General features: G+C 45.7%; 1 protein-coding gene across 2 annotated transcripts in view; it reads right to left on the reverse strand.

The window, feature by feature from the left end:
* Positions 1-25583, reverse strand: part of eda (ectodysplasin A) — a 333535-nt gene that overhangs the window by 57458 nt on the left and 250494 nt on the right. For both annotated transcript variants that reach the window (XM_070882801.1, XM_070882800.1), the window contains exon 3: positions 2403-2426. In XM_070882801.1, the coding sequence (XP_070738902.1) occupies positions 2403-2426 (24 nt within the window). The remainder of the gene's footprint in view (positions 1-2402; positions 2427-25583) is intronic.

Below are 25583 nucleotides of genomic sequence, written 5' to 3' on the forward strand. Positions count from 1 at the left end.
GCCTACAGATCCCAACCACACTCGCTCACAGGGGTTCCATCCGCAGAGCTGCTAATGAAAAGGATGCTCAAAACCCGTTTATCCCTTTTACACCCCACCATGAAAGAAATTGTCGAGAGCAGACGCCAGTCACAATATGACTACCATGACAGGAATGCGAGGGCACGATGTATTGATGTAAATGACCCTGTTTTTGTCCTCAACTACGCTGCAGGGCCCAAATGGCTCGCAGGCACTGTGGTTGCCAAAGAGGGGAATAGGATTCTGGCAGTTAAACTTACCAATGGACAAATCTGCCGCAAACATGTGGATCAAACAAAAAGGAGGTTCAGCAACCCCATAGAAGAAGCAGAGGAAGAACACGATATAGAGTTCACTCCTCCACAGGTGACCGAACACAGGAACCAAAGGGAGGAGAGCCCAGTCACTGTGGGCAGTCCGGACAGGCCTGAGGCACCGCAAACAGCAGACACTCAGGCCAGCGCCCAACAACCGGAGCCCCAACTCAGACGCTGTACAAGGGAGCGTAAACCACCAGAGAGACTTAACCTGTGATCCCAATTAGACTTTGGGGGGGAGGTGATGTCATGTATTCAACCAGCATTGTAACCCATGTATAATCTGACCTAAGTTGTACACTGTGAGAACAATGACCACTAGGTGGTGAACTTGTGGGAGACACTCCTAACCTAGACCTTCAGATGTAAAAGGGGAAGCTCCACCCACTTCCTGCACTTGAGTGCTATGGAATAAAGGACAGGTCACAGACTGACCTTCTCTCAAGCATGGGCCTAGTGTGCATTTATACTGTATAGTAAGGACGTATCACCCGCCATTGGTGACAAGGCCTTCAGACTCCTCAGCTCTTCCTTCTGGAACTCTCACTGCCTCTCTACCTCTCCCTCCCTCTCTCTTTAAAAGCCTTTTGTAAAACCTAACTTTTCGCCTAAGCCTTTGCTCATCTCTCCCACTGTTCTTTTTCCATCCTCGCCTTTCGCCTTCTATTTTAAGCATCTTGGGATGTGTTTCAATGCAAAAGACACTATACAAATGCAAGTTGTTGTTGCCGTACAGATTGGGAAGGTCCCGGTTTCTGATGAAAGGTCATGGACCTGAAACATTAACTCTGATTCTCTCTCCACAGATGCTGCCTGACTTGCTGAGTGCTCCCAGCAGTTTCTGTTTTTATTTCAGACTCCCAGCGTCTGCGGTTTTTGCTTTTGTCCCAGGTTCAAACCCCAGCTTGTGCTGAATTAACGGATCTCGGTGTAACAACAGCGGAGGCACTATAATTAGCCATAGGCACCCTGCACACTCGAGAAGTGTGTGTAGTGTGGGGGGTGAGGGGGAAGCATCTGGATTCTCACTTCTCATCATTGATTCTTGCTAGAACGACTGCATGGATGTTGGGCAAGGATAGAATTCAAGCCGGTTTGTAACAGTACATAAATCATAATTTTGCTCTCACTGCCTTGGCTTGCACACATTAAGGGATATGGTTGGGCAATTGGCATCCCTCTACCCCGCTCCTCCCCCTCCCCTTGCTGTCAGAAACACAGACACTGACAGACAGAGAGTGAGAGACACACACAAACAGACAGAGAGATAGAGACACTGACAGAGACACACTGGGGGGGGGGGGGGGCATCCCAGCACGCTGTTGGAGGGCTCCTGGTGCTGCAGTCGGTAAATAGAAAATGTTTTATTTATTGATTTAAAAAAAAAAATTATTTCTTATTAATTTTTTTTGATTGATTTATTTGTTGATTTATTGATGTTTTTATCATTTATTATTGATGATGGCTCTTTATTTGTAAAACTGAAGTGTTTAATGTTTGTAAACTTCTCTTTAAACCCCCCCCCCCCATTCCCTACACCTGATTTGTAACCTATGCCTGATTTTCTAAAGTGTAGACAAGGTTTTTTCGAGCGTACAAAAATCTTCACTTACTCCATTCTAAGTTAGTTTGGAGTAAGTTTTCACTGCCGAAACTTTGAAAACAGGCGTAAGTGGCCGGACACGCCCCCTTTTGAAAAAAAAATTCTGTTCCAAAGTGAAACTGTTCTAACTGACTAGAACTGGAGCAAACTAAATGCCGAGAATTTGAATTTCTAAGATATTCCGTTCTACACCAGTTGCTCCAAAAAAATCAGGAGCAACTGAGGCCGAAACTTGGGCCCATAGAGTGGGCATCTCTTGTGGACAGTGGGTGGGATAAAGATGGTGTGGCCAGGGGAGAACGCAGCTTGAATTATGATGATTCCTTTGACGATAATGATAACTTTAACAATTGTTACCTCAATATTGTAAGACAAACTAAATGGAAAGAGGATACAAATTCATATTTCAAAATTCCAAACTTCTGTGCTGAATTTGTAAAAAGGTAACCATTTAATCTTACCTTTGCCTTTGCCTTTGCCTTTACCTAGGAGAGAAAACAAACATAAGTCAGAAAGCAAAGTTTTGCCTAATAGCCTCCTTTTATTTGTATTTGGTTCAGGGGATGTGTCACTGGCAAGTCCAGCATTTATTGCCCATCCTTAATTCATAAAGTCATAGAAATTTACAGCCGGAAGGAGGCCATTTTGGCCCATCGTGGCCGCGTCAGCCGTCAAAGAGCTATCCAGCCTATTCCCACTTTCCAGCTCTTGGTCCGTAGCCCTGTAGGTTACGGCACTGCAAGGACTTTTTAAATGTGGTGAGGGTTTCAGTCTCTACCACCCTTTCAGGCAGTGAGTTCCAGACGCCCACCATCCTCTGGGTGAAGACAGTTCCCCTCATATCTCCTCTAAACCTCCTACCAATTACTTTAAATCTATCCCCCTGGTTGTTGACCCCTCTGCTAAGGGAAATAGGTCCTTCCTATCCTCTCTATCCAGACCCCTCATAACTTTATACACCTCAATCAGGTCTCCCCTCAGCCTCCTCTGTTTCAAAGAAAACAAACCTAGCCTATCTAATCTTTCATCATATCTAAAATTCTCCAGTCCAGGCAACATCCTCGTAAATCTCCTCTGTACCCTCCCTAGTACAATCACATCTTTCCTGTAATGTGATGACCAGAATTGCACGCAGTACTCTAGCTGCGGTCTAACCAGTGTTTTATACAGTTCAAGCATAACTTCCATGCTCTTGTATTCTATGCCTCGGCTAATAAAGGGCAAGTATTCCGTATGCCTTCTTAACCACCTTATCTACCTGGCCTGCTACCTTCTGGTTTCTGTGGACAAGGTCCCCTTGTTTCTCTACACTTCTCAGTGTCCTACTTTTTAATGTGTATTCCCTTGCCTTGTTAGCCCTCCCCAAATGCATTACCTCACACTTCTCCATTTCATTTGTCACTGTTCTGCCCACCTGACCAGTTCATTGATATCTTCCTGCAGTCTACAGCTTTCTTCTTCATTATCAACCACACAGCTAATTTTAGTATCATCTGCAAACTTCTTAATCATGTCCCCCTACATTCAAGTCTAAATCATTGATATATACCACAAAAATCAAAGGATCTCGTACTGAGCCCTGCGGAAAACCACTGGAAACAGCCTTCCAGTCACAAAGACACCCATTAACTTCCTGCTTCTTTGCTTCCTGCCTCTGAGCCTATTTTGGATCCAACTTGCTTTTTTGGCCTGGATCCCATGGGCTTTTACTTTCGTGACCAGTCTGCCATGTGGGACCTTATCAAAAGCGTTGCTAAAATCCATATACACTACATCAAATGCACTACCCTCATCCAACCTCCTTGATACTTCCTCAAAAAATTCAATTATGTTAGTCAGACACGACCTTCCTGTAAAAAATCCATGCTGACTGTTCTTGATTAATCCGTGTCTTTCTAAATGAAGATTTATCCTGTCCCTCAGAATTTTTTCTAATAATGATCCCACCACTGAGGTTAGGCTGACTGACCTGTAATTACTCGGTCTATCTCTTTTTTCCTTTTTAAACCAAGGTACAATATTGGCAGTACTCCAGTCCTCTGGCACCACACCTGTAGCCAGAGAGGACTGGAAAATGATGGTCAGAGCCTCTGCTATTTCCTCTTTTCCTTCTCTTAGCAGCATGGGATACATTTCATCCGGGCCTAGGGATTTATCCACTTTCAAAACCGCTAAGCCGCTTAATACTTCCTCTCTCACTATGTTTATTTCATCCAATATTTCACACTCCTCCTCCCTGATTGCAATGTCTGCATCGCCCCTCTTTTTTGTGAAAACAAACATGAAGTATTCATTAAGAACCATACCCACGTCTTCTGCCTCCACACACAGATTACCTTTATGGTCTCAAATAGGCCCCCACTCTTGCTCTAGTTATCCTCTTGCTCTTAATGTATTTATAAAACATCTTTGGGTTTTCCTTGATTTAACTTGCCAACATTTTTTCCTGCTCTCGCTTTGCTTTCCTAATTTCCTTTTTAATTGCACCCCTGCACTTTCTATACTCCTCGAGAGTTTCTGCAATATTGAGCCCTCGGTATCTGTCATAAACCTCCCTTTTTTTCTTTATCCTACACTGTATGTCCCTTGACATCCAGGGGGCTTTAGATTTGTAAATCCCACCCTTTTTCTTTAAGGGAACATACTTGCTCTGAACCTTCAGGATCTCCTCCTTGAATGCCTCCCACTGCTCTGACAATTGCCCTTGAAAGATGGTGGTAACCGCTGCAGTCCGTTGGTGAAGGTGCTCTCACAGTGCTGTTAGGAAGGGAGTTTCAGGATTCTGACCCAGTAACGATGAAGGAACGGCAATATATTTCCAAGTCAGGATGGTATGTGACTTGCAGGGAAACTTGGAGGGGATAGTGTACTCATGCACCTGCTGCTCGTCTTTCTAGGTGATAGAGATCGCGGGTTTGGGAGGTACTGTCGAAGAAGTCTTGGTGAGTTTCGGCAGCCACGGTGCATCGTTGGTGGAGGGAATGAATGTTTAAGGTGCTGGATGGGATGCCAATCAAGTGGGCTGCTTTGTCGTGGATGGTGTCGAGCTTCTTGAGTGTTGTTGCAGCTGCATTCATCCAGGCAAGTGGAGAGTATTCCATCACACTCCTGACTGGTGCCTTGTCGATGATGGAAAGTTTGGGGAGTCAGGAGGTGAGTCACACACCACAGAATATCCAGCCTCTGACCTGCCACAGTATCTATGTGGCTGCTCCAGTTAAGTTTCTAGTCAATAGTGATCCCCTCCCCAGGATGCTGATGGTGGGGAATTCAGTGATGGTAATACCGTTAAATGTCATGGGGTGGTGGTTTGACTTTCTTGTTGGAGATATTCATTGCCTGGCACTTGTGTGGTGTGAATGTTACTTGCCACTTATCAGCGCAAGTCTGAATGTCGACCAGGTCTTGCTGCATGAGAGTATGGACTGTTTCATTATCTGAGGAGTTGCGATTGGAACTGAACACTGTGCAATCATCAGCAAACATCCCTGCTTCTGAATTTATGATGGAGGGAAAGTCATTGATGAAGCAGCTGTAGATGCTAAGACACTGCCCTGAGGAACTTCTGCAGCAATGCCCTGGAGCTGAGATGACTGGCCTCCAATTTCCTTTGTGCTAGGTATGGCTCCATCCAGCAGAGAGTTTCCCTCACGATTCCCACTGACCTTCAGTTTTACTCGGGCACCTTGATGCCACACTCAGTCAAATGCTGCCTTGATGTCAAGGGCAGTCACTTGCGCCACACCTCTGGAATTCAGCTCTTTTGTCCTTGTTTGGACCAAGGCTGTAATGAGGTCTGGAGCCAAGTGGTCCAGGCTGAACCCAAACTGAGCATCGGTGAGCAGGTTATTGGTGAGTAAGAGCTGCTTGACAGCACTGTCGACGACACCTTCCATCACTTTGTTGATGATTGAGAGTAGACTTATGGGGCAGTAATTGGCCAGATTGGATTTGCACAGGGTATACCTGGGCAATTTTCCACATTGTCGGGTAGATGCCAATGTTGTAGCTGTACTGGAGCAGCTTGGCTAGAGATGTCACCAGTTCTGGAGCACAACTCTTCGGCTCAACAGCCGAGATGTTGTCAGGGCCCAGAGACTTTGCTGTATCCAGTGCACTCAGCTGCTTCCAAGATATCACGTGGAATGAATTGAATTAGTTGAAGACTGACTTCTGTGATGGTGGGGACCTCAGGAGGAGGCAGAAATGGATCATCCACTTGGCACTTCTGGCTGAAGATTGTTACAAACGCTTCAGCCTTGACTTTTGCACTTACATGCTGGGCTCCACCATCATTGAGGATGGGGATGTTCATAGAGCCTCCTCCTCTTCCTGTTAGTTGTTTAATTGTCCACCACCATTCACCACTGGATGTGGCAGGACTGCAGAGCTTCATCTGGTCTGTTGGTAGTGGGATCGCTTAGCTCTATAGCATGCTGTTTCCGCCGTTTAACATGTATTTAGTCCTATGTTGTAGCTTCATCGGGTTGCACTTCATTTTTAGGTATGCTCCTGGCATGTTCTTCTACACTCCTCAGTGAGGGTTACGCCGGGCCATGAGGTTACATATTGTGGTGGAATAAAATTCTGCTGCTGCTTGCCCACAGTGCCTCATGAATGCCTAGTTTTAAGCTGCTGAATCTGTTCTGAATCTATCCCATTTGGCACAGTGGTAGTGCCACACAACATGATGGAGGGTGTCCTCAGTTTGAAGCTATGACTTTGACTCCCCACTGCAGAGAGTTGTTGATGCCAGTTCATTGGATATATTCAAGAGGGAATTAGATATGGCCCTTATGGCTAAAGGGATCAAGGGGTATGGAGAGAAAGCAGGAAAAGGGTACTGAGGTGAATGATCAGCCATGATCTTATTGAAAGGTGGTGCAGGCTTGAAGGGCCGAATGGCCTACTCCTGCACCTATTTTATATGTTTCTATGTTTACCCACACATGTACGACAGACCAGATAAAGATGGCAGATTTCTTTCCCTAAAGGACATTAAAGAACCAGATGAGGATTTACAACAATCCAGTAGTTTCACAGGGGTCAAGTTTCGGCCGCCCGCTAGAATGGCGCACATTGGAGAGGCCCGCCTAATTTATAGAACAAAAATTACGCTGAATACTTACTTCGCGATTCTCAGATAGCTGTAGGCCCAATTCCATCTTGGCGCTGCGCAGCAGGAGCTGCTGGGGGCGGAGCTACAGCCCTGCGCCAAAAACAGTGCGGCAGCTGCGCGCGTGCACAGTGGAGGCTACGCGCGTGCGCAGTAGCTGCCGGCGTCCTGTCTCCGGGGCGACGACCCTATCCCAGGCCGAAGGGACGTCGCCCCTATCCCCCGCCAAGTGGCCTGCGCATCTTACGTCGGCGGCGGGGCCCGCCCGCCCGGCGTCTCGCTGGGGGCGGGCCCCGCCCGAAGAACTCCTGGCAGCCGGCGTCGTCGTTGTCATCAGCGGGGCCTGCCCGCCCGTATCTCGCTGGGGCAGGCCCCGCCCGAAAAGTCGACAGCCCGGCATTGGCTGCATGCAGGCTCCGCCCGAAGTCCTTGGTGGGGCCCGGCTTCCTCGGCGTCGACGAGGCCTGTCTGCCCTGCATCACGCTGGGGCGGGCCCCACCCGAAGGGTCGGCATCGGCTGCGTGCAGGGCTTCTTCTTTGTCGTCTTCTCTCCCCCCCCACCTTCCTCTCTTCTCCCCCCCATCTTCCTCTCTTCTCCCCCCCCCCATCTTCTTCTCTTCTCCCCCATCTTCCTCTCTTCTCCCCCCCCCATCTTCTTCTCTTCTCCCCCCCATCTTCCTCTCTTCTCCCCCCCCCCCATCTTCTTCTCTTCTCCCCCCCCATCTTCCTCTCTTCTCCCCCCCCCCATCTTCTTCTCTTCTCCCCCCCATCTTCCTCTCTTCTCCCCCCCCATCTTCTTCTCTTCCCTCCCCCGCCATCATCTTCTCTTCTCCCCCCCCCATCTTCTTCTCTTCTCCCCCCCATCTTCCTCTCTTCTCCCCCCCCCATCTTCTTCTCTTCTCCCCCCCCATCTTCCTCTCTTCTCCCCCCCCCCATCTTCTTCTCTTCTCCCCCCCATCTTCCTCTCTTCTCCCCCCCCATCTTCTTCTCTTCCCTCCCCCGCCATCATCTTCTCTTCTCCCTCCCACCTCTTCTCCCTGGTGCTGCAGTAGGTGAGTAGAAATAATTTTTTATTTATTGAGTGATTTTTAATGTTTTTTTAATTTTTAATTGTTTAATTTATTTGGATTGATTTATTGGTTTATTTATCATTTATTACTGATGATGGCTCTTTATTTGTAAAAGTGAAGTGTTTAATATTTGTAAACCCCCCCCCCCCCCACCCCCCAATCTCTCGTTCCCTATGCCTAATTTTCTAAGTGTAGGCAAGGTTTTTCTCAGCATACAAAAATCTATACTTACTCCATTCTAAGTTAGTTTGGAGTAAGATTTTGCGTAAGTGGCCAGACACGACACCCTTTGAAAAAATAAATCTGTTCTAAAATGAAACTGTTCTAACGCACTAGAACTGGAGCAAACTAAAGGCCGAGAATTGCAATTTCTAAGATACTCCATTCTAAACTAGTTACTCCAAAAAATAGGAGCAACTCAGGTTGAAACTTGACTCCATAGTCACCATACCAGCTTTTTTTATGCCATATTCATTTCATTAACTGAATTTAAATTCCTCAGCTGCTATGGTGGGATTTGAACTCACGTCTCTGGATCATTAGTCCAGGCCTCTGGATTATATGCACAGTAACATCACCACTATGCCACTGTACCCCCAATAGTAGTCCCAATAGTGCTGTGAGCAGCTATTTGGAACTTGGAGAAAGGGATAATTAGTTAAAGCAAGAACTTGCATTCATATACTGTTTCAACACATCCTCAGAATGTCCTAAAATGCTTTACTGCCAATGGATTACTTTTCAACGGTATATGGGTAAATGGTTATATAGTATTATGGTTATATGGGTAAATATGACAGCCAATTTTCACATTGCAAAGTCCACATACAGCAACTGAAAGAACAATCAGATAGTCTGTTTTTTGTAAATCAAAGATGTCAGGGCAGTAAATGTCCCTTAAAGAGCTGAACCAAACATGACCCTTTTTGAATCATTCAGAAACTGCACTCATTAAGCTTGTGAAAGAATAGGGTGTGGGACTGCATCCTAACGTATAGGTACATTAAGCTCAGGCATCTTTCCACTTGCTGGCATTGAGTTGGGATGAGATTAACGCTGAAACCATAATTACATACACCCCATTTATTATAAAAGAAATCTGAGCCTGTGAGTCAAATGTCTTTCCAGGCAGCAGTGAAAAGGGGAGTAAGGCAGAATCCCAACCTTATTACTCATACCAATGCTCACAGTTTGAGGAATATATTTTATGCCCAATTAGGATTTAGAATGTGTACTTTTGCACATACATTACACTGCAGAAAGTCTGGGCCTCTGCTACCCTGGGCTGCTCTTCCCACCCACCCCAGTTAAATTCCTTCCAAAGCTTAACAGCAGGCTAGTCACATAGAGAACATCGCAAATCATGCCCAGTCCTGTCTTTACTTGATATTCACGTATAGCACCTTTAACATAAAAAAATATCCCAAGGCACTTGAGAGGCATGAGAAAAAAATTGGCCAAGGATGACCAAAAGCTCATCAAAGTGGTGGGTTTGAAGGAGGGTCTTAAAGAAGGAGAGCAGAATGTAGAGGTGAAAGGGTTTAGCAAAGGAAGGCTAAGGCAACTAAAAGAATGTTCTCCAATGGTGGTGTGAAAGGTGGGGGGGTGGGGGTGAGAGGGGAATGTACAAGAGATTCGAGTGATAATAACGGAGAGTTCAGGGGGTGTGGTAGGCAATGTTCCTGTTTAGCTGCATGGTCGCGCAGCAATCTGCCGGCCAGGCGCAGCTGGCTCCATGGCGTTCTAATGTCAAAAATCTCGCATGCATGGGAATTTGAATGGGCTGCCCGGGCCCTAAAATAAATTACGGGGAACATTGGTGCTGGTGGTCTTTGTGATTGAGAAGATCAGCTAGCACTTGAAAAGGACAGAGATTTGAAACGGCTTTAGCCTCAAGACAGTGACTGAGGTATGGGATAGAGTCCATGGCGAGGGCCGCAGATAATAGTCTTCCCATTACTTAGCTGGAGGAAATTGTGGCTCACCCATGACTGGATGTTGGACAAGCTGTCTGACAACACATAGGCAGTGGAGGCATAGAGGCTATGGGCCCAAGGTTCCACACGATAAAAAACGGGCGCCCCTCCGAGCTGGGCGCCCGTTTTTCGCGCCTAAAACGGCGCCTAAAAAAAACCTCGCAATTCTGGAGCGTTCTGCAGCTCCTTGTCTGCCTGGCGCGGCGCCCAGGGGGGCGGAGCCTACACTCGCGCCGATTTTGTAAGTGGGAGGGGGCGGGTACTATTTAAATTAGTTTTTTTCCTGCCGGCAACGCTGCGCGTGCGCGTTGGAGCGTTCGCGCATGCTCAGTGTGAAAAAAACATTGGCACTCGGCCATTTTTGTAGTTCTTTGTAGCTGTTTAATTTTTGAACATTTTTAAAAAATAAAAGCACATTAGCACTTGCAGCCTTCTCACTGTCTCCTTCCCCCCCTCCCCCGCGGGAACGAAACGGCTGTTCCCTTCCCCCCCTCCCCTCCGCAGGAACGAAGCGGCTGTTTAATTCTCCCCCCTCCCCTCCGCAGGAACGAAGCGGCTGTTTAATTCTCCCCCCTCCCCTCCGCAGGAACGAAGCGGCTGTTTAATTCTCCCCCCTCCCCTCCGCGGGAACGAATGCCTGCAGCATTCTCCCTGCCTGAAGCACTTTCACACAGGTAGGAAGATGGTTTATTTAATCTTTTCTTTGCTTACAAATGTTTATTCAGGTTGGATTTATTTGTATAATATTTGTAGAAGTATAAATAAGGATTTATTATAGAATTTAATGACTCCCCCCCCCCCACCTCGTTCTGGACGCCTAATTTGTAACCTGCGCCTGATTTTTTAAATGTGTAGACAAGGTTTTTTCAGTTCTACAAAAATCTTCACTTGCTCCATTCTAAGTTAGTTTGGAGTACGTTTTCACTGTGGAAACTTTGAAATCAGGCGTCAGTGGCCGGACACGCCCCCTTTTGAAGAAAACATTCTGTTCCAAAGTGGAACTGTTCTAACTGACTAGAACTGCAGAAAAAATGGGGAGAATTGCGATTTCTAAGATAGTCCGTTCTCCATCAGTTGCTCCTAAAAATCAGGCGCAAATCATGTGGAAACTTGGGCCCCAGTGGTGTTGGAGAGGTAAATCGAATTGTGCACGTATGGTTACACCATCTGGTGGGCCCCAAATTGTCTTTACGACCACTGTAGCCAGACCACCGAGCACCCCTAGCTTATCTCAGGATGGTAGCAGGGTTCCACCATGGGTTGCTGATCTATCCATCACCTAGGTGAGGCAGTTGGACCCAATGAACAGTCCCAGCCTCCTGTTCAGAGGTTTCAACTGGGAACGGTAACACAGTGGTTATGTTACTGCACTAGTAATCCTGGACTAATGATCCAGAGATAACACAGCTGCTGGGGAATTGAAATTCAATTAAATAAATCTGGAATAAAAAGCTGGCATCAGTAATAGTGACCATGAAACTATCGGATTGTCGTAAAAGCACATCTAGTTCACTAATGTCCTTTTGGGAAGGTAATCTGCCGTCCGTGCTGGCTCTCTGCAAGAGCACCTCAACTATTCCCACTCCTCTGCCTTTTTCCTGCAGCCCTGTAAATTTATTTCTTTCAGGTACTTATTCAACTCCCTTTTGAAAGCAGTGATTGCGTCTGTGTCCACCACCCTTTCAGGCAATGAATTCTCGATCCTAACCACTCACTGCGTAAAAAAGATTTTTCTTATGTCACCTTTGGGTCTTTTGCCAATCACTTTAAATCTGTGTTCACTGGTTATCGACCCTTCTGTCAATGGGAATAGTTTCACTCTATCTACTCAGTTCAGACCCCTCATGATTTTTAACACCTCTATCAAATCTTCTCTCAACCTTCTCTGCTCTAAGGAGAACAACCCCAGCTTCCCCAGTCTATCCACGTAACTGAAGTCGCTCATTCCTGGAATTATTCTCGAAAAATCTTTTCTGCACCCTCTCCAAGTCCTTCACATTCTTCCTAAAGTGCAGTGCCCAGAATTGGACACAATACTCCAGTCGAGGGCGAACCAGTGTTTTATACAGGTTCATCATAACTTCCTTGCTTTTGTACTCTATATCTCTATTCATGAAGCCCAGGATCCCCTAAGCTTTTTTAACTGCTTTCTCAACTTGCCCTGCCACCTTCAACAATTTGTGCTTATATACACCTAGGTCTCTCTGTTTATGCAGCCCCTTTAGGATTGTACCCTTTAGTTTATATTTCCTCTCCTCATTCTTTCTACCAAAATGTATCACTTCATTAAATTGCATTAAATTTAATCTGGCATGTGTCTGCCCATTCCACCAGCCTGTCAATGTCCTCTTGGAGTCTATCACTATCCTCCTCACTGTTCACTATACTTCCAAGTTTTGTGTTATCTTCAAATTTTGAAATTGTGCCCTGTACACCCACATCCAAGTAATTAATCTATAACAAGAAAAGCAGTGGTCCTAGAACCGACCCCTGGGGAACACCACTGTATACCTTCCTCCAGTTTAAAAAACAACTATTCACCACTACTCTGTTTCCTGTAACTTAACCAACTTTGTATCCATGCTGCCACTGTCTCTTTTATTCCGTGGGCTTCAATATTGCTGGCAAGCCTATTATATGGTACTTTTCAAATGCCCTCATCAACCCTCTCTGTCACCTCATCAAAAAACTCAATCAAGTTGGTTAAACACGATTTGCCTTTAACAAACCCGTGCTGGCTTTCCTTAATTAATCCACATTTGTCCAAGTGAGTGTTAATTTTGTCCCTGATTATTTTTCTAAAAGCTTCCCCACTACCGAGGTTAAACTGACTGGCCTATAGTTGCTGGATTTATCTTTACATCCTTTTTTGAACAAGGGTGTAACATTTGCAACTCTCCAGTCCTCTGGCACCACTCCCATTTCTAAGGAGGATTGGAAGATTATGGCCAGTACCTCTGTGATTTCTTCTTCAGCATCCTAGGATGCATCCCATCCGGTTCTGGTGACTTATGAACTTTAAGTACAGCCAGCCGTTCTAGTACCTCGTCTTTATCAATTCTTATCCCATCCAGTATCTCCTCCGCCTCCTCCTTTACTATGTCTATGGCAGCATCTTCTTCCTTGGTGAAGACAGATACAAAGTACTCCTCAGCCATACCCTCTGCCTCCATGCATAGGTATCCTTTTTGGTCCCTAATCGGCCCCACCCTTCCTCTTACTATCCGTTTACTATTTATATGCCTATAGAAGACTTTTGGATGACCTTTTGTTAGCTGCCATTCTATTCTCACTTTGCCCCTCTTTTTTTCTTTTTCACTTCTCCTTCGAACTTTCGATATTTAGCCAGATTTTCAGATGTATTCTCGACCGGACGTCTGTCAGACGCACTCCTTTTCTGCTTTATCTTACTCTCTATCTCTTTCATCATCCAGGGAGTTCTGACTTTAGTTGTCCTACCTTTCCCCCTAATGGGAATGTACCATGACTGTACCTGAACTATTTCCTCTTTAAAGGCAGCCCATTGTTCCACTATAGCTTTTCCTGCCAATCTTTGATTCCAATTTACCCGAGCCAGATCCGTTCTCATCCCACTGAAGTTTGCCTTCCTCCAATTAAGTATTTTTAATCTAGATCGCTCCCTGTCCTTTTCCATAGCTAATCTCAACCTTATGCTACTTTGATCACTCCCTAAATGTTCTCCTACTGACACTTGCTCCACTCATTCCCCGAACCAGATCCAGCAATGCTCCCTTCCTTGTTGGGCCAGAAACATACTGATCAAGAAAGTTCTCCTGACCACACCAGAAATTATTCCCCCTCTCTGCCCTTTAAACTATTACTATTCCAGTCTGTTTTAGGATAGTTGAAGACCCCATTATCACTACTCTATAGTTCTTGCATCTCTCTGTCATTTCTCTGCAAATTTGCTACTCCATATTTTTCCCACTAGCTGGTGGTCTATATAATACACCTAGTAGTGTAATGGCACCTCTATTATTTCTTAACCCTCCAGGACATCCTCCCTCTCCAGCACTAACATTCTCCTTAACCAATACTGACACACCACCTCCTACCTTTCCTTCTCTATCTTACCTGAACACCCTATATCCAGGAATATTTAAATCCCAATGCTGCCCTTTTTTGAGCCAGGCCACAACATCATATTGCCGTGTGGCTATTTGAGCCTGCAGCTCACCAACCTTATTTACTATGCTTCTTGCGTTCACATACATACACTGTAAACTTATCTTAGACCATCCATAGTATGACCCCATCTAATACCTTACTATTTTTTGCTTTAGTGCGAGCCATCTCTCCCAACTGTTTGCACCCTTTGTTTCCCCTTTCTAATGCTACAGACTGGTGCCCATCCCCCTGTCAACTTAGTTTAAACCCTCCCCAACAGTATAAATGGGTCTCTCTCATGAGCAATTGCATGTATGTGGGTTGTGCAAATAACCCATTGAATTTCAACTATTGGGCACAAATTTAATTCAGCTAACATAATGCTGTTGTTACTTTGACTAACTGTTATCCAAGAAGCATTGTCCTTCTGTTTCCTCATTTTCTTAGTTCTTCGTCCACCCCCAAAAGAAACACTGGCTCATACTAGGGGTATAATTCAACAAACACCATGCAGCATTTCACTTAACTGGCAATTTCATATGTGAGATTTAGGCAGAGAGTGTAATTAGGTTATTTGACTGTACTGGCTGATTTTCACCCCCACACTACTCCCCACCCCCCAAATCTAGCCATGGGGCACTTGGACTAATTGTAGCAGCCATCCTGACCACAATGAGCTCAATCATCACAGACTGCAGATTGAGTCTGGCACCATCCTGGTTTATATGGCTTAGTACACACCAGGTGGTGCATTTACTTGCTAAGACATCAAATGAGTTGAAGCCTATTCTTTTGTTAAATCCTGGAGTTTAAATTGATACGAATGTAAATTTCAGGAAAATGCAAGTGTAACAGTCATTTTCCACCCATGCTGACAAGCATCTGCACTACAATGGCTCACTTTGGTCACTCCTCAACTCTTTTATCTAAAGCAGCACAAAAGAACATAATAAATAGGACATAAGAAATAGGAGTAGGAGTAGGCCATTTGGCCCCTCGAGCCTGCTCCGCCATTCAATAAGATCATGGCTGATCTGATCATAGACTCAGCTCCACTTCCCTGCCCGTTCCCTATAACCCTTTATTCCCTTATCGCTCAAGAATCTGTCTATCTCTGCCGTAAATATATTCAATTTGCAATTTTTCTCCATTTAAATTATAATTTGCTTTTCTATTTTTTCTGCCAAAGTGGATAACCTCACATTTTCCCACATTATACTCAATTTGCCAAATTTTTGCCCACTCACTTAGCTTGTCTATATACCTTTGCAGATTTTTTGTGTCCTCCTCACAATTTGCTTTCCCACCCATCTTTATATCATCAGCAAACTTGGCTACATTACACTCGGTCCCTTCATCCAAGTCATTCATATAGATTGTAAATAGTTGAGGACCCAGCACCGATCTCTGCAGCACCCCATTAGTCACTGTTTGCCAACCGGAAAATGATCCATTTATTCCGACTATGTTTTCTGTTAGTTAACCAATCCTCTACCCATGCTAATATATTACCCCAACCCCACATGCAACTACTTATACATGCACATCCTATATTCTTATGAAACCATTAATATTTCTTAAGGCAACAAACACACAGTCAGAGCAGTATTTTCCCAGGTTGTATGCTTTTTGATGGGACATTAAATCGAGGCCCCGCCTGCCCTTTGAGGTGGATATAAAAGATCCCATGGGCAATATTGAGAAGAGGAGCCGGGAATTTCTCCTCTGTGTCCTGGTAAATATTTAGCCCTCAACCAATATCATAGAATAGATTCATAGAATCGCAGAATGATACAACACAGGCCATTTTAGCCCATTGCACCTGTGTCGGCTCTTTGGTAGTCCCATTCCCTGGCTCTATTCCCATAGCCATGTAGTTTTTTTCCCCATCAAGTATTTATCAATTCCCCTTTGAAAGTTACTACTGAATCTGCTTCCACCACCGTTTCAGGCAGCGCATTCCAGATCACAGCAACTCGCGCATTAAAAAAATTCTTCATGTCGCCTCTGGTTGTTTTGCGTATTACCTTAAATTGGTGTCCTCTGGTTACCGACCCTTCTGCCGCTGGAAACAGGTTCTGTTTATTTACTCTATCAAAACTGTTCACGAGTTTGAACACCTGCATCAAATCTCCTTTTAACCATCTCTGTTCTAAGGAGAACAACCCCAGCTTCTCCAGTCCATCCACATAACTGAAGTCCTTTAGCCCTGGTACAATAACTTGCCATGGCATAACTTCCTTGCTTTTGTACTTGATGCCTCTATTAATAAAGCTAAGGATCCTGTCATGTATCCTACATGATTACTGCTTGTACTATTACAAGGTGTGTCACCAAGGGGTACCTCAGTGGGAGACTTGTAGGTTACCTGTACAGGTGTGCCAGGCCTAGTATAAAAGGCAGGCAACCAGGTGTGATCTTTACTCGAGTTATTAATAAAGGACTAAGGTCACTACAGTTCAACTACAACATGTTGCCTCGTGGAGTCATTATCAGAGCATCTAAAGACATAACAATTGGCGACGAGATTACGGACCTTCACGCGAAAATGGCTACCCTTGGTACGTTGCACCAGTTCGCCGATGGTGATGATTGGGACGCCTTTGTGGAGAGGCTCGACTATTTCTTCACAGCAAATGACCTGGCAGGTGACAATCCGGCCACACTGGCTGATAAGCGCAGAGCTATCCTGCTAACCAGTTGTGGGCCCTCTGTCTATGGCCTCACCAGGGACCTGCTGGCACCGGCGAAGACAACGACCAAGACATATGAGGAGCTTGTAACGCTGATCCAAGAACAACTCAAGCCCAAAGAAAGCATCCTCACAGCCAGACACCGGACTTATACCCACCGACGGCCCGAAGGCCAGAAAATCGCGAAATATGCTGCAGACCTCAGGAGGCTGGCGGCACCGTGTGATTTCGGCAACCATCTCAGCGAAGCGCTACGGGATACCAGTGTCACACTGCAGAAGGCCATCTCCGTGAGCCAGGCATTCATGACCTCGACCTGCGGCTCTAGGCAGATGACTCACCCTCAGGACTCAAACCCGACAAATATTGTTCACAGAGTGGTGCCTTTTAGAGGCTGGACTGTAGAACGTGAACCTTCTCAGGGAAGAGAGGACAGGCCCCTGAGTCCCTTAACTCAGAGTCCGCCGAGGGGGGCTAACCGAGTAGCTGGCGTTGCGGAGGGAATCACAGGGCTCACCAGTGCTGCTTTAAAGACTATGGCCCCAAGTTTCCACATGATTTGCTCCTGATTTTTAGGAGCAACTGGTGGAGAACGGAGTATCTTATAAATCGGAATTCTCCACATTTAAGTTTTCTGCAGTTCTAGTCAGGTAGAACAGTTTCACTTTTGAACAGAATTTTTTTTTCAAAAGGGGGCGTGTCCGGCCACTGACGCCTGATTTGAAAGTTTTCACATTGAAAACGTACTCCAAACTAACTTAGAATGGAGCAAGTGAAGATTTTTGTAGGCTTGAAAAAACCTTGTCTACACATTAAAAAATCAGGCGCAGGTTACAAATTAGGCGTCGGGAATGAGGTGGGGGGGGGAAGGGAAGTCATTAAATTCTACAATAAATCCTTAGTTATACTTATACAAATATTATACAAATAAATCCAACCTGAATAAAAATTTATAAGCAAAGAAAAGATTAAATAAACCATGTTCCTACCTGTGTGAAAGTGCTTCAGGCAGGCCTTTCAGGCAGCGGTTTGCCGTCGGGACCGACCGACGGCAGGGGGAGGGAGGGAGAAAGCTGCAAGAAGCCTCAGTGCTGATCATGGAAGGGCAATGTGGTTTTATTAAAAAATGTTAAAAATTGAACAGCTACAAAGAATTTGAATAGTCTCAAACAAGTGCATGTGACCCGTTTATCACAGTCTATCTTTAATTACAGAATGCACTCCCTCACACACAGAAATATCAAAAAAATTAAAATGCAAGTCTTTGCAAGGGTTCAATAAACAAATTTTCACTTTTTCTGCAGTACTTTTAAAAATGGCCGATTGCCAATGTTTACTTCAGACTGCTCGTGTGCGAACGCTCCAACGCGCACACGCAGGGTTGCCGGCACCAAAAAAACTCATTTAAATTGTACCCGCCCCCTCCTACTTACAAAATCAGCGCGAGTGGTAGGCTCCGCCCCCTGTGCGCCGCGCCAAGCAGACATCGAGCTGCAAGGTGCTCGAGAATACCGCGGTTTTTTTCAGGCGCCGTTTTCGGCGTGAAAAACGGGCGCCCAGCTCGGAGGGGCGCCTGTTTTGCCGCGTGTGGAAACTTGTGTGTAAAGGCTGCAGCACAAAGGGCCACCTCCAGCGAATGTGTAAAAGGAATATGACTCACTGTGTTGATGAAGAGTCTGCAGATGGCCATGAATCCAGCGCGGATTATGAAACGATAATCAGAGAGGCAGCTGAGGTATATAGCATGTTTACCTGCACCACTGAGTGTTCCCCATTGAGAATGGAAGTCGAGATAAATGGCGTTCCAGTCTTCATGGAAGTCGACACGGGGGTGAGCCAGTCAGTAATGAATCAAGAAGCCTTTCAGAGGCTATGGGACAATCAAGCTGAACGACCCAAGTTGGTTCAGGCAAAGCTGCGCACCTACACCGATGAACTTATCCCGGTCGTTGGTAGTGCAGATGTAAAGGTACTTACTTCTGTGGATTGTTGCAGGTGATGGACCAACGCTACTCAGAAGAAGGTGGATGGAGAAGATCCATTGGAGTTGGGACGATTTCATCCCTCCAGCGATCGACGTCCTCCGTGCTCAGAGGCAAAGCAAGCCCTGATCTGAGGGTGGACCTAGCACCAGAGAGCAGACCAGCACAGGACCCGAGGCACAGACCGCTCAGCACGACTGCATGGAGATGATCCAGCTGAGACGACCCGAACGCACCTTCCAGACTCCAGTGGCAGGACTCCGGAGAAAGAAAATCGGATTCAAAGGCGACTTCCCAGCTTCGGTGGCAGAACCCGGGGAGAAGAGGATCACCGCAGTCGACATCGTGGATGGAGGAAAGATGGTGCCCAAACCACAAGGTGGAGCGCTGAAGAAAAAGATGGCGGTGGCCAGGCCACGAGGTGTAGCGCTGATGGAGCAACACGTGGCACCAAACGAAGAAGAGGACTGGGGTAAAGTTAGCAAGGCTCTCTTAATGGAGGCCTGCAACTCACCACACTTAAATGGACAGTTCTACACTTTCAATCAATGTAATAGCAATTGTGAGTTAGATGTAAAATATGTACTTGATGATCAGAGCTGTGTACATGCAATAAGCAAAGAAAAGTCGCGCGATCGCGATCGGAGCTACAGGTTATTTACTATGAGTAATGAAACGTTGTGCGATGTAGGATTTCATCTGCATACAGTCAATGCAGTGGGCAGACACCCATTGGGAGCACACAGTCCAGCGAGCTACCCAATGTAGTAGCCTGCGTCCCTGGGACCAGAGTTATGCACCATGGAGTGTGGTCAAAAGCAGCCAATACATACAAGCCGTAGAGCAAGCGATCTCAGGAGGGCAACGACACCGGTATAGAAACCCTGCTACTGATTAGTCAGGCACCCGATGGCACCAACCGCCACGAGCCTGAAAGAGCAAACCGCGCGAAGGCGCAGCCCACAGACCCCACTGCCACCAAAGCTACACCCGGTAACGAAGGGTCATCCGCAACGGTTCTCCCAAATGGGACTGGGACCAGCCAGGATCCCAAACCAAACAACGCCCAGGCTAGCGAGTCAGCAGTTCCCTGTGCACTTCTCGATGACAGTTCCTCAGGGAGCAGCAGCGACCCAGGGCGCAAGGAAAGGACAGGGAGGTCACAGGCATCTGTGAACCTGCCCGACGCTCGGAGCAACAGCAACAGCCCCAAGAGCAGGCAACTTGAGCCAACCGGGTTCCCACTGCCAGCACTGGGCACTGAGCCGCCACCAGACTACCTGGACACCATCCAGCAGTTCTGGTACTAGTTCGTCCTCACACTCCGGTACTGATTCCATGCATATATCAAGTATGTACCTCACCATTCAGATGTACTTGCCTCACAACTGTAATGATGTAAATGCAAAATTTTTTTTCTGGACTTGAATGTATATGAATGTAATGAGCCACCAGCATAATCTATATGTGGGGGGGGGGGGGCGCGGGGAGAGAATGGAGTGGTCATGAACGCAAAAACAGAAATCACCAGCACCTCTACTGCCAACGAAACACCACCTACTCACCCAAGATGGAAATGACCCTCCAAGGGTCAACCAGTTAGAGCTAAGCTCAGAGCACAGTCAATGCATGAAGGCGATTTGCACTAAAGGCTTGCGGGAGAGTGATTTAATGTATCCTACATGGTTATTGCTTGTACTATTACAAGGTGTACCACCAGGGGGCACCTCAGTGGGAGACTTGTAGATTACCTGTACAGGTGTGCCAGGCCTAGTATAAAAGGCAGGCCACCAGGTGTGATCCTCACTCTGGAATTATCAATAAAGGATGAAGGTCACTACAGTTCAAGTACAACACGTTGTCTCGTGAGTCATTATCAGAGCATCTAAAGACATAGCAAATCCCACATGCTTTTTTAAAAGCCTTTCCAACTTGTCCTGCCATCTTCAAAGATTTGTGTAATACACGCCCAGGGATGTCCCTTTAAAATTGTACCATTTAGTTTGTATTATCTCTCCCCATTCTTCCTACAAAAATGTATCATTTCACACTGTTCTGTGTTAAATTTCATCTGCCATTTCACCAGTTCGTCTATGACTTCTTGAAGTCTGTTACTATCCTCCTCATAGTGTACTACATTTCTAAGTTTCGTGTCCGAGTGCACCTGGAGCATTGCGTACAGTTTTGGTCTCCGTACCTAAGGAAGGATATACTTGCTTTAGGAGGGGGTGCAATGAAGGCTCGCTGGATTGATTCCTGGGATGAGAGGGTTGTCCTATGAGGAGAGATTGAGTAGAATGGGCCTATGTTCTCTGGAGTTTTGAAGAATGAGAAGTGATCTCATTGAATTGAGCCCACTTCTGACATTCCTTATTTCAGATCAGCCATGATCTTATTGAATGGCGGAACAGGCCCGAGGGGCCAAATGGACTACACCTGCTCCTATTTATTATGTTCTTCTGAAAAATATAAAATTCTTAAGAGGGCTTGACAGGGTACATGCCGAGAGACTGTTTATCTTGGCTGGAGAGTCAAGGGGTCACAGTCTCCGCCTCAAAAAAACAAGAGGGCAATGTCCCGATCGTCACAGAGCCTAGCGCTCTGACCCATTGTCGGCTGACTCCTTAATGACCAGAGCGACCCCTTATCCGCCCTGCGGGAGAACTTGCCCCACGGGAGCGTAGCCGATGGTGCCCCCGACGGCTTCACGAGGTGGGAAGTTGCCAGTGGCTGGACGGTGCGGCACCCCCTTGAGTGCCGGGCTGCTGGCCTGGCCGAAGCCTTCCCTGATGGCCCAGTGGGTGCCAAGGAGGCCTCGCAATGTCCCTCCCCTTTAAGTGAAGGGACGTTGCTACGCGCTAGTGTGACATGTCTGGGTTGCGCTGACATGGTCAGCGCGGCGCTAAATGACACCACCCACCTTCCACCGCGCTCCCGACGCTCTTCCGCCCCATTCATTTCTGTACACAAAAGGGCCAACGTTCCCTCCAATCTCCGCCCCATCTGTACTGGCAGTAATTCATCATTTAATTTGAATGATCTGCCCCAAACAGAACAGAGGGCAATTTTGGCTCCTAAAGGTATTGAAATAACAGTGGCAGCAGTGGCACCTCATATGCACCCATTGGGGCCGCAAAATACAGGCCACAATTGTCTACACCAGTCAAATCGCAGTGTTGTCTAGTTCTAGCCTTACATCTGGTGGATTTGCTGCCCATGCCCTCAAGTTAGCCTGTCTTTGCTCTGTTTTGTGCTCATTAAGGCAATGGACATCAATATTAGGTAATGAAAAAGTTTTCTTTTTTTAAATTGCCCAGCATCAGCATTGCAGAGTCTCAGATGAGGTATAGCTTGAACAGATGCCAAATAAAGTGCTCTCTTGCCTGCTCGCTCCAACAGTGTCCTTTAAAATTCAACCTCTGAAAAAGAGCCCCTACTGCACCAGTTACATTTCAATTTTCCCCATACCAACTATTCTTGTGATCGCTGAGCTGCCCTTAACACGAATTTATGGTAAAATTATAAACCTCTTTTTCTGTAGATTTGTACCCATTGGAAAATGGATCGAGACTATCCAAACTCAGTTCATTTATGATTCTTAAAGGCTGAGGGATTAAACTGCTGAGCTGAATTTAAATTCTTCAAAATAAACCTCTTCCATGGCATGTTGTGAATGAAACTGAGAAAATAGTGAGTAATTCTTACACAACTAATTATTAATAACTGACAGATAATGCAAAAATCAATTCCAACTTGACATCAATCAAATGATAGTATCATTCTCAGTTTATCTGTTGAGCTGGTGAAAGCGTTAAAGGTTGTGGATTTATAGTCATTTTAAAATGTCCCCTCATACTGAATAAAGCTTGCTCTTTCATTCCCCAGTTTTCTCCTCAACTCTTTTGAAGACACTGACCCATACCCCAAGCTGGCTTCAGATATCTCAACCACTAGAGAGGGTACAGAGGAGGCTTATGAGGATATTGCCTGGACTGAGAATTTTAGCTATGAGGAAAGATTGGATAGGCTGGGGTTGTTTTCTTTTGAAACAGAGGAGGCTGAGGGAGACCTGATTGAGGTATATCAAATTATGAGGGTCCCAGATAGAGTGGATAGGGAGGACCTAATTCCCTTAGCAGAGGGGTCAACAACCAGGGGGCACAGATTTAAAATAAGTGGTAGAAGGTTTAGAGGGGATTTGAGGAGAATTTTTCTCACTCAGAGGGTGGTGGGGTCTAGAACTCATAGCCTGAAAGGGTAGTAGAGACAGAAATCCTCATAGCATTTAAAAAATATTTGGATATGCATTTGAAGTGCCATAACCTACAAGACTATGGACCAAGAGCTGAAAATTGGGCTAAAAACAGAAAATACTGGAAATCTCTACGGGTCAGGCAGCATCTGTGGAGAGAAAGCAGAGTTAATGTTTCAGACTGATGACCCTTCATCAGAACTGGAGAGTGTTCAGAAAGAATACATTCTTAACAAGCACTGAAAGGGGGAGGGAAAGAAAGAACAAAAGGAAAGGTTTGTGATAGGGTAGAAGACAAAAGAGATTGAAGAGGCAAAAGGGAGAATGGGCTGAATTAAAATGGTAATGGCAGGAGTTAATAAAACATTAGTCAAGATAGAGTGTGAATGACGGAATAATGATCAGCTGCCATTAGAGACAAGGAGGAAAAAAGAAACAGGCTCGAGGGGGGGTAGTGGTAGAAAGGGAGCCAAAGATTGGCAGCGGTTACGCTCTGAAATTGTTGAACTCAATATTGACTCCAATAGGCTGTAAAGTGCCTAAACGAAAGAAGAGGTGCTGTTCCTCGAGCTTGCGTTGAGTTTTGTTGAAACGGTGTACGAGTCCGAAGACAGAGAGGTCAGAGTGGGAGTGGAGTGGAAAATTAAAGTGACCGGAAGCACAGCGTCACACTTGTGGACTGAAGTAGGTGCTCTGCAAAGCGGTCACCCAATCTATGCTTGGTCTCCCTTTTAAAATTGTACACATCAGGTGAAGATAGGATGGGGCTCAACTGTGATGCCCCCCGCCACCCCCCTCCCATGGTCAGAAAGTTTGCTGATCCAAGTGTCAAAAATGGTGTGTTATCATGGAGCTGCACCCAGCCTTCAGTAGAAAAGGGAGGGAGGAGAATTAAATTTAATCATAATTCATGGAAACAATTCCAACTATCCTGGCCAATTCATATTTTGAGATTGTGGTTTCCCCACTGTCTTTGCAACGACTCAGTTGGTTTCTCTCAATCCTTTGCTATTGGACAGGAATTTGTTGACACATTCAAAAATAGACAAGTATTTGCTGAGTAAATAGTGACTTATAGTCATGTGATAAGGTGCCAGACAGTACAGCTTGCACATGTCATTATGTAAATCTAAGTGTACAGTATGTACCACACAAAGGGAAATTGTTTAGCTGGGGCCTGGTGGAGCATTATATTAGACAATGACCTTTCACCTCTGGGATCTGAAATCAAATCCAACCTAGTCTGACTGAATGAAAACCTTCCCTATTGCTGGTTGGGAGTCCAATAGTGAGCATCAACCAAAGACATAACGCTACCTCTAATTTGGCACCAATTGGATGCCGCAGAATAGGTGGCGAGAGCAATGGAAAGCAAAATGCCAGGGAGAAATAAAGACTTGCATTTCTATAGCACCTTTCACAACCTCAGAGCGTTCCAATGTGCTTTACAGCCAATTAAGCATTTTTGAAGTGTAGTCACTGTTGTAATGTAGGAAATGTGAGATAAGTTGTGCACAGCAAGCTCCCACAAACAGAAAAGTGATAATGACCAGATTTAAAAAAAAAAGCGAGAGCACACTTCTAACAGTAGCGCTGAGGAAAACATTGGTACTCTAAGGGTCGAAATTCGGTACCGCCGTTTTTGATGTCACCGTCTGAGTGCTGATTTTGTGTTAGTCCATTAGGTGCAGGCTCAACTGCCAAATTCACACTCAAAGATGAGAGAGCAGCGCTAAAAAGTGGCGTTGCACACAGCCTCAGGTGGGAGCTCAGGAGACTTATTGAATTTCGCATTGGCAGGCTGCCACCATGCTAGCTGAAAAACAGGGAGAAAAGGGAAGAAAGAAACAAAACCTCAAACTTCTCCGACCCACACACAAACTTCCCCACTGTTACAACTAATGAAAAAATGAAGGAATAAGTAAAGAAATAAAAACTTACCTTGCTCTCTGGATGATTCCCGTTTACTCACCACTTTTTTCCGGCTGTAAGAACGGGAAGTTCAAATAAATATCGCGTTAAAGACGCCAAAGAGGCGTTGCATGCTGGATGAGGTCACCATGTGGTGGCGTTAGCTGGTGCAGCGTTAGTTCTTAACGCCTCTGCCAAAGAGCCTGCTGAATTTCTGCGCAGGCGTGGACGCTGTTTACCGTCGAAGGTATAGCTTTGCCACCCATTAGCCGCCTCCCACCGGTGGTAACTGGTGGCGGTAGAAACAGAATTTCGACCTCTAAGTGTGGTCTAATCAAGTTTCTATACAAGTTAAATATAACTTCTCTGCTTTTGAATTCTATCAATCATGAAATGAATCCCAGTGCCTTGTTTGCATTTTATGGCTTTGTTAACCTACATTGTTACTTTAAATGATTTGTGCATCTGTACCCCTAGATTTCTTTGAATCTCTACCCCATTTTTAGCCTCTTAT

Source organism: Pristiophorus japonicus, chromosome 6 (genome assembly GCF_044704955.1).
Source record: "Pristiophorus japonicus isolate sPriJap1 chromosome 6, sPriJap1.hap1, whole genome shotgun sequence".
Lineage (NCBI taxonomy): Eukaryota > Metazoa > Chordata > Chondrichthyes > Pristiophoridae > Pristiophorus > Pristiophorus japonicus.